This window comes from Charadrius vociferus, unplaced genomic scaffold, assembly GCF_000708025.1.
Source record: "Charadrius vociferus isolate BGI_N301 unplaced genomic scaffold, ASM70802v2 scaffold758, whole genome shotgun sequence".
NCBI lineage: Eukaryota > Metazoa > Chordata > Aves > Charadriiformes > Charadriidae > Charadrius > Charadrius vociferus.
In genome coordinates, this window is record NW_009649934.1 from 1,543,177 (window position 1) to 1,553,163 (window position 9,987).

The 9,987-nt window shown below is 40.4% G+C and overlaps 1 protein-coding gene across 1 annotated transcript in view; it reads right to left on the bottom strand.

Annotated features, from left to right (window-relative positions):
- The window catches only part of RFT1 (RFT1 homolog (S. cerevisiae)), a 21,278-nt gene extending 13,964 nt beyond the window's left edge, over positions 1-7,314 (bottom strand). Inside the window, exons 1-2 of the mRNA XM_009891293.1 lie at positions 7,222-7,314; positions 138-235 (exon numbers count right to left, since the gene is read on the bottom strand). Coding sequence (XP_009889595.1) covers positions 138-235; positions 7,222-7,314 — 191 coding nt within the window. The remainder of the gene's footprint in view (positions 1-137; positions 236-7,221) is intronic.
- Between the last annotated feature and the right edge of the window lie 2,673 nt (positions 7,315-9,987).

Below are 9,987 nucleotides of genomic sequence, written 5' to 3' on the forward strand. Positions count from 1 at the left end.
CGGCAGGGTAAGCGTGTCCTTGCCAGGTGAATTCCAAAATAACCAGGCACGCCGGTAGGGGCTAAAACTGAGGCTCAGCGCCACCTTTCTGCCTCGCGAGCAGGTGATTCCACTAAAACCACCCCAAAACTGCTCACGGGCTTATGCGAGGAGATCTTACTAAATAGCGTTTTCTGACAAGCGAGTTCCACCCGTTCCTTCCTAAACTGAGGGCAAACTCACCAGTCTCCCCCGACTTTAGGAGAAAGACCACCAAAACTGAGGTAGAACACCCTGGCTGCTGCCTCGCACTTCATCCTGGGTCAAACACACACTCCCCAAAACAAACAAAAAAACCAACCAAAGCAAAAAAAAAAAAACCACAAACAATGAACACCCAACCAAAAAACCACCTTCAAATAGCAAAGATGTAATTTAATTGTAACAGACTTGCATTTCATAATACACTGACTTGAAGTCTTCCAAACAGGTAAGACTTCAGAGTCGGTGTAAATCAGCACACCAGTTCCAGACTATTTCAGACTATTAATTAAGCAGCAATATATAAAAAGATCGTACCTTTCTATGTTACAGAATATTCCCTTCAAAAGCATGGCACTTCCAGCTCAGAAGTCACATTTTTCACAGCAATCGACAGTTGAACTAAAACTTTTCATGTCTAAGAGCAGCTGTTAGGAAGTGGGTTTTGGGGGGAAGTATCTGAGCCCTACTTGACTTCAACTTCTTAGCGACAGAATGCGAACAGCAGCAGTTTAAAATCAGGATCTTAAGAAAAGCTGGATAACCAGCCACGATTCCTCAAGCTCATGCAAAGAAGCCGCCTCTCTATCGATTTTGTCTTCAGCATGAAACCCCCTCCTCCTCCGAGGCACTACACCCACCGCTTTCTTCTTTCCATGTTCAAAGTAAAGATCTTCAGATTTTTTCCTTTAGTCATTTTTCCTGATTAACATTCTTTAAGTAATTGGGAAGTGATGCATAGATGTGGATTCTATGTACATGGCGGAGGAGTGTACCGTATGAATTCTTTTCAATTCTCATACAAATATTGGGAACACCCGACTTGTAAAAACCTAACAAAAAGATTATTATCCCATTGTAAAGATGGGGAGATAGGGACAGAGAGGAGGAACTAATCTGTGTTGGGTAACTGCAGAGACAGGAAGAGATCTCAGAGATTTTGGGTTACAGAAGGGTGTTCTAGCTAGAGGGGAGGAAACATTGCCGTCTCCCCTCTCATTTAGGCAGTTTTCCAGTTCTCAAATGGAAAAGACAGTTAAAAATGTTGTCCTAACTTGGGCTCTGGGCTTTTCTTAGTAGCAGTGAGAGCGGAAATCAAGAGTATGTTATGGCTCGTGCTGATGTCAATACAGGTGGTTGAACTGTGAGGATCAAAACCCATCACAAATTACCAGATATGCTACACAGGGAAACACAAATGCAGTTGGGGAGCATAAAGCATGCAGCATCTACCAACACTCGAGTAAGAGTCCCTGTTACTCTCTGTATACGTAAAAACATTTTCATGACAAAAGTAGGGAACTTCAAGGAATAAAGCAGGAGAAATCAGCGTGCTAACTGGCAGCCACACTGACCTTTTCAGGCATCTGCCATGGGCAACAGTGAGTGACAACTAGTGATGTTTTGTTGGACAGTTTGTCTTGTCACCTCATAAAGCTGAAACAGAAACAGCTGCAAAGCATGGGGAGGTGGAAAAAGAAGAGAAACAACTGTAACTGCAACTGTTTTTAATAGGAACCAGCTTTGTCACTTACACCCTTTTGGCATTAATGCACCTAAGCCACTAGATGGCAAACAGCCTTTGAGGCAGCCAGCAGCAAGACACGCTGGTCAATCCCCAGAGCACACGCTTGAGGTTAGACTGAAAGCGAGTATTTTTATTATTCCAGTAGCATCTTTCAGATTCTACTGCACGTTATGTCTGAACAATAGTTAGAATAGGCCAACTCGTAATAGTAATGTGGCACAGCATAGGTGAAAGCCAGAGTAAGAGCAGTATTTCAAACTTAAAAATTCATTTATCAGCTAACTTGATTTTATTCAAAACTGTGTGTGAGCAGGCTTAACAACTGACTTGACAGAAAATGCTTATTTTTAGTAACATAATTTGAGAATAGGTGTAACTTAAAGGAGGACCAAGTTACTGAACTGGCATACAGTGTTGAGAAAGCTTCACCAGAACATGCAGGCAAAACAATTGCCCTCCAATTCCCACAGCAGGCAATCAGAGCGTTCCTGCCTCCTCTCACCGCAACACAAACCCCTTTTGGTTGTCCTGAGGCAACTGTGGCAGCGTGCTCTACAACAGTTCACTTTCCTGAACAGCAAAGGAGGCAACATAAACTTGACTACTACAAAGGTCTTTACTTCCAGAGTTAGGCTACATCTGGACCTAAACTAGGCTGGATGTTCCTCCAGCTCAGAACACACACAGGACAATGTGTTATTATCAAAGGTACACGGAACCTCTGCAGCAGAGAACCTCCTCTTTGATCTACTCTGAAGCTGAACTAGTCCAAAAAGACTACAGTGTTGTATATACAGACCTTAGAATGAGTTGGGACTGTTCCTTCAGACTTTCAAATGAAAAATCTTAATGTTTCATGGTGCTCAGCAGCTCTGTGCCTCTTGAGATAACTGTATTTCATTACCCCATTTATAAGGTATTTCAAGATGAAAGGTGGACTTTGACTTCAAATTACAACCTATTATAAGTTGAAAATTTAAAACCTGTTAAGAGCAGTTAGAGACCTTCCATAATATCACTTCCTCAGAAGGGAAATCATCTTCAGCTAAAATATTATAGCTAACTTCCTTTGGGACAAAAATTCCCAAATTAAGGACAACGTGAGACTGGGAAGCAGGAATCTATCAAATCAGCAGTCAGACGTTGAAACAAGCCTGATTACATTAGGACGAGGGGGAATGGCTTTAAACTGGAAGAGGGCAGGTTTAGATTAAACATTAGGAAGAAATTTTTCACTTTGAGGGTGGTGAGGCACTGGAACAGGTTGCCCAGAGAGGTTGTTGAGGCCCCATCCCTGGAGGTGTTCAAGGCCAGGCTGGATGGGGCCTTGGGCAACCTGGGCTGGTGGGAGGTGTCCCTGCCCATGGCAGCAGGGTTGGAACTCGATCTTCAAGGTCCTTTCCAACCTAAACCATTCTATGATTCTATGATTACTTGCAACTTCTCGTGTGTTCTAAAACAAAGACCTCACTGCAGAACCAAAATCAAATTCAGTATAAAGGATCAACAGCAAATTTGCACCTTATTAACCCAAATAAAATACTGCACTTTATAGTTAGTAATACATTTTAACATATTAATTTTATTTGTGCACTTCCTTTCCCTTAAAGGTCCCTTGAGGAATCAAGTTAGAAAAACAACCGTCCCATGAAATCATAGGCAAAGTTCCCTGCTGCTGCCTGATACCTCCTAGAATAGTGCCTGATGTAACACAAAATGACAGACTATGCTGTGAGCTAAAGACTGTAGATTTCTGCAGCTGCTGAAAAAGCTTTTAGCTTTGCAGTCAGGACCAATTTTAGAAACAAGCAAAAGCAATACTCAAACTCTGGTGCTGGCTAAGCAACCTTCCCCCCTCAATGGCATCCTCTCCAGTTGACTCAGTGCACAGAGGCCAAGCAAGACCCCCGACACCCACAGGGAGCAGCCAAATAATGCTGCTGCTCACGCACCCAGCCCTGCCCTGCGCCTCTGCAGCTGGAAGGAGAGGCTCCGAGGGAAGCAGGCCCTCCCAATAGCATGTACTGCATTAAAAGATGGATACGCATTCCTCTTCCCATCCCTCTGGCCTGCAGCATGATTCTGTCTCATGGCTGTATATGTGGATTTTAGTAAAGGAGATGAGCAGGTACAGACTGGTGCTGTTCCGTACTGGCTCTGCAGAGCTCACTTATCACAATGCCCCATGCTTTGTAAGGAGTGTGATGCTTCACAGAACTGCTCTGCTTCTGCTGCTACAAGACCACACTTGGCCATTTCATTAATAAGGACAAAATGCTTTATTCCTGGCGTGGCGAAAGATACTATTCTGAAGCCTTGTGCCAGCACAGGACAAATTACGTTAAGCCTGGTTTTAATTTTCTTTTCTTTTTTTTTTTTTTTTAAATAATGCATAGAAGAGATCTATCTCTTTATTCCTCGTCATATAAAGCTTGTTCCTTTACAGAAATAACTAGGAGGTTGGAGTTAAAGCAAGGAGTCACACGGAGACTTACCAGACTAGGCACTAAATCTCATTAAGTTTCTTCCCTCCTGTGAGCACCCCTTTCAGATCAGGGATGTATCTGGGCCTGAGGATGTAAAGTTTCCAATTCAGTGCAGAACTGCAGGAAGCAAAAGAAGAAATTCACAGGCCATTCACCAGCAAAGAACCCACTAGGAGTTACTGCTGTGCCAGTTTCTCTTCTCTCCAACCAAAGTGTGCCCAGAAGACTTTTTAGATTAGTTTCCCCAGGCCTTGTGGACTGAGTTAATCCCTCTGCGCATGTTAAATGGTTAAACAAAAATTTGCCTTTTTTTTTTTCCTGGCTGCATTATTAGTTCAGCAAGGATTTAATTTACATCCTTTCTTTGGGATGGGAGAATAAAGGGGCTTTCTGAAGAATGCAGAAAAGTGTTTTTTTCTGTGGTATGCTACATTTGAAAAATGCATTGTCTCGGCTTTCCAGAGTAGCCTTTGACTTTTTAGTGTTAGCATTAATTTTGCCTCACGTTTTCACAGTGCACTAGCCTTTACTGCAGCATTTTTATGTCATTTGATCAACAGGTTTTGCTGCCTTATCAATTTCACTTTTAAATTCAACTTTTATTTATTGAAAGATTTTACGTATTAAGTATATGAAGACTGACACTTTCTTATATGTAAAATGTAATGTAAACCAATGTTCCACTCGAAGGAAAAGCAAAAAAAAAATGCAGCAAATGTAGAAGTCATATAGTAAAATTTCAAGGATGGGATAGTACTAATTTTTTTAAAAACAGTGTCATATGATTACACTGCACACTTTACAGTATATAGGCAGATTTTAAGAAATAGCATATCTTGATTAAAGAGCAAAATGAGCATTTTGCACAATGCTGTTTGCTTCCAATAAGCTTTACACTTTTCTTGCTTTCTTTTGCTTAAACATCTGTAACATTCAACAGACATTCTAAAATCTACAAAAAACCTCCAAGTTCTTTAACCTGAGTGAAGTTATAAATTATAGTAGTTTTATCACTGGAACTGTCAAGCTCCTTGCTTAAAATTCTTGCAAAATTTATACATTCCTTAAACACGTACATAATCAATTCTGCACAATCTTTACTGTCCCGTGTGTTCTAAATACTAGGGCATTTCCTTTGTACGCATTTATATATGTTCAACTGAAGATGATTTCTGTCTTGCCTTCCTCAAGGCTAGAAATGCCAGCCCTGTTCACTATGATCTGACTAACAGTCTCTGCCTTACCTGTCTCTTAACTGGCTTAGGAAACTTGGTATCAGCCCCTCACTTTGAACACTAAATAGACAACTTCTCTAATTGGAGCGTGCTTTGGAAGCCTATCAATACATAACACGAGAAAACTATAATGGAACGTCTCTCAGTCTTTTTGGAAAGTTTATAATGTCAGCAAAAACCAGAAATAAGAAGTTCTCTTGTGGGTTGTTTCCTTTACTTTGTAAAACATTAACTGCTTTTATTTATTGTGCATGTCAGATATATGCAATTTCAACTATCAGTGTAAGTACTGTTTCCGGGTGGTAGTACATCTCCTACTTCCTATGCATTCTGTAAGATTAACTTCACAGTTATACTTGCTAGCTGCAGGTTTGGTGTTGACTAATTACTAATGAACATACAGGAGAGTATTCTGGAGCATAATAGCCATAGTAAAGTTACAGAAACAGATTTTGCAGCTATGAGCACTTGCACTTGAAAAAATCTCTACTAGCTAGTGCTTGGCATCTTTGCACTACAAAATCATTCCATAAACACCAGGCTACCTCCCTTGAGAAAAAATGTACTTGAAAGATACAGAGGTGCAGAAAGCCTGCAAAAGAGACTTCTGCTTGCTATACAAACACATACGTTCACAAACACTATTTGCTTTAATAGTCATATAGAAATAAGTCTCTGCTCATTAGAACAGTTCACAGCTGCTGAGTACTCACACAAAATGATCCTCCTATGTTTTAGAATTCAACAAGTGTTATTAAACTTGCTTTGACCTCAGCATGACTTGTTTGTGCATGAAATGGCCCTGAAACTTTTAAAATCATCAGTGACAATAACTCAATGAACACAGTAAAATACACACAGTGGAAGGACTCAACTGGCAAGTGCTTCTGAAATACACGTTAGAGGAGTTTGGATTCTGAAAATGCACCGAATACAAGATATTCCTGTAAAATATTCCAGTTTCTCTTTCCTTTTCTCCTTTAAGTCACCTAGAGACTTACTTTTGAAGTAGATGGAGACATGCAGGAGTTATACGTAACAACCAGGAGGATATCTGCCACAAACAGAAAAAGTGGTTTTGCTACTTTAAGTAATTCAGCATCTAGGAGGAGAAGAACCACTTAATGGAATGCCTTATAAAGGTTGAGAATACAGAATTTGTGAGTCACCATACACTGCCTTCAAATTACATTTGTATGATATTATATAATATTGTGCATGATCACCTGTAGAACGGAGTTAATTATGAGTCAGATACCTCTTCATGTCATTCATTTCCATCTCCCTTGAGAGCTGACTTCCATTCTTCACTGAAATAATCCCTCTGAGCAAGACAGTGATTAGTTTGACAAATTGATAGAATAAAATATCTCCATCCCCCTTACGGGACCTCCTCCAGCATTCATGACAGTTACAGCTAAGTGAAACACATTTTTTGGATTCCTTTTATTCCTTAGTGGCAAGCAAGGAATCTCTTAAATAAAACAGTTCCAGCATATGTTTATCTATTCAGTTTTAGAAACTCTTACATTATCCTTCAACAGTTAAACTTCATTTTCAGTACAAAAACCTGAAATCCAATTAGAAAAAAAACTCCCTAGCAATACAGGAAGCAGAACTGTGCCCAGCAGACTTCTCTCAACTACAAGTAATGGAAAAGGAGAGCTCCCAAAGGGCCTTTTTACCTTTTAGTGGAAGGTCACTTAAAACCAACTTTTCAATATAGGGGAACAATATTGAGAGTCAGAGTCATCCCTGCCACTAATCCAGATGTTCGTATAGTCAAGTTACTGAGCTTCATTGCCTCCATTTGACTTGAAAACATGACCTGGTTGCAGGTCTTTCTCTTCAGACAAAAGCACAATTCTCTCCTAACTCAAGGAGGCCCAAGGTCATAAGACAACTTACCTTGACAAGTCCTACTGTTCATTAGGAAGGAACAAGACCCTACTCTGCAAGTTTAGCCTCCCTGCCATCCCAGCTGCCTCAGTCTGTAGGCTTCTATGGAACACACAGGGGATGGCTTAGGCTTAAGGACACCAGCTGTCCCCAAACATCACAGTTCTGGTGATGGACAAATAGTCATCACATGAGATACTTCAATCATCACACAAGTCTACAAACACAAGATCTTGTGTCATGCTAACAATATTAGGGGATTTCCCCAACCTTGCCCCTTAAGGAGGTACTAAAGTAAAACTCCCCTCTTGCTGCCCTACTAAATAAGCTGTTCTATTTCCTCTTCAGGACATACTTTTTTCAGCTTTGCCAATCACTCTGAGTTTGTGTGAGAAGCAGTCAAGTAGAAAAAATTACTTCCCTTGGTTCAGCCAAGTTCTAACTGTATTACAATTGAACCATGATGTGTCAACAGTTTGTGTGTAACTGGGGGGGGGGGTGGGAGGGGGATGGGGGGAGAAATTAACAGATCCACTCTCACTACTAAGATTTGGTTTGGGGGGGGTGGGGTGGTGGTGATTGTTTGGGGTTTTTTTAAGCAACAGGTATCTTGGGCTACATTCACAATTGGAATAAACCCCCTAAAGATAACAGCAGCAATCAACGGTCGCCTCAACTGGGCTATACATTTTTGCTTCCTCTCTCCCTCTGCAAGTTCATGGTTTAGTTACAGAGGGTAAAAATTTGCCTATTACAACAGAAGATGCTGTCATCCATTAATGCATTCCTGACCATGCCTACACTGTGGTGAAATGATTGGATGTAGTACTGTCAAGACTCTTGGGCATAAATTATTAGGCAGCTTACTCATAAATACAGCATGCATAGCTTTACCTTGACTAGGAAGGTACTGTAGACACATTTAGTGGGCTCTGCTTCCCAGTCAAAAACCGTAAGTGGGCCTTCCCAGGTTGATCAAAGTTCAAAATTCTTGAGAAAATTTATCGTCCTTACTAAAGGGGACAGAACTGCTCATACCAGATCAAAGGAGCTGGATATCCCTGTCACAAATACTGCTGTCCACACACGGCAATGTATGTGCCTGGTGAGGAAGGCCATAACCTGGCTCCCGTGTTCTGCTGTTGCATCTACAACTATCACTTGCATCAGAAGAGAAATGCCACTAAATGGAAGAAATTTAATCTTCCTGGCTTCATAAGCATTATATTAGAAAGCTAAATGCGTATCATACAACACACTATTAATCTGGAGCCATAATTCGTTAGTTATTACTGTTACTACCTTTACTCACTGTTCTGCAGCTTGCAGGTTATGGTTCCCAACACAGTTCTTTCATTAGCAGATTTCAAGAGCACTGTGTACTTCACCATGCATTTTTAGATCTCCATGTCCATCCTACCTAAACATAAATATAATATTCTTTTCTTAGAAACCAATAATAGCAGAGGCTCATTGTAAGAGATGTCACAGGAGTAGTTTAAGGTTTTCATGTATGGTAGAATACTCCCACTCACACCCTGAAGAATGTGCAGGGGTTCAAACAAAAGGATCTGACCACATGCCTGAGGCTAAACCAGCAATGCGTATCTTCTCTTACCCACATCATACTCCTAAAACTTAGTGTCTATTATGAAACAAACTCCTTTCCGTCTGCATGCAAAACTCACTATTTTATGTTATCTGTCTTGCTGAGAGTCCCACAGAAAAAAACAAGAAACTGTTAGTGACAAAGTAACTCTTGAAATCCTTTTCATCATAGACACACAGAGAACCTTGCCACACTCCTATATAAAAATTTAGGAATACATGTCCCTTCTGCATCCTCAGACTTTGACTTTAATCATTTCATCCTCTCTCAGATACTAAATTGTACCAGGCTTCATTCTGTAATGTTGCTGATAATGTTTTCAAATGCTATACACAGGTTTACTGCCGCCTGGGGAAGTGCTAGTCAGGAAATTATGCAAGAAATGAGCCTTATTTTTTACTGCAATTCTGGCAGCTTTCCAGATCTTTATGTCACTAATTGCACGTGTTTATCGACAAAAGAGAGCTCTTCTAACAATAATACTAAAGAATATAATTAATCCCATTATACAGATACAGAATACATAACTTGCAACAGTGTAGGCCCAAAATGTGAGGTGCCTTCGTAATCTGTAAAGATAGAAAGTAAACAATCCTTTTCATGATGTAATTCTAGATTTTTCACCAGTCTATTCAGAATTGCCCTTGTCCTTGCATATTGGTTTTTCAAGTGTGCTTTCAGTTATTGAAAAGAACATCGTATCTCCCCACCACCACCCAAGAACTGTCTACTTTTAAAAGACTCCATCATCAGTTGTGACTTCTGGTTGCAAATACGTATAATTGCTTCTCTTTATGAATAAAGCTGTTTGCTCTAAAGTGCCATTTACTGGTTTGCTGCCCTAACGTGACATTATATATTCTTTCCTATACCAAAGAAGGGCAGCAGTTTGGGGGTGTTACAGGCCACTAGAACTGAAATCTACACCGGTGGAATTGCTTCTGAATAGTTATGTAATAAGTAATTGTAAATTTGACAATGGAAAACACC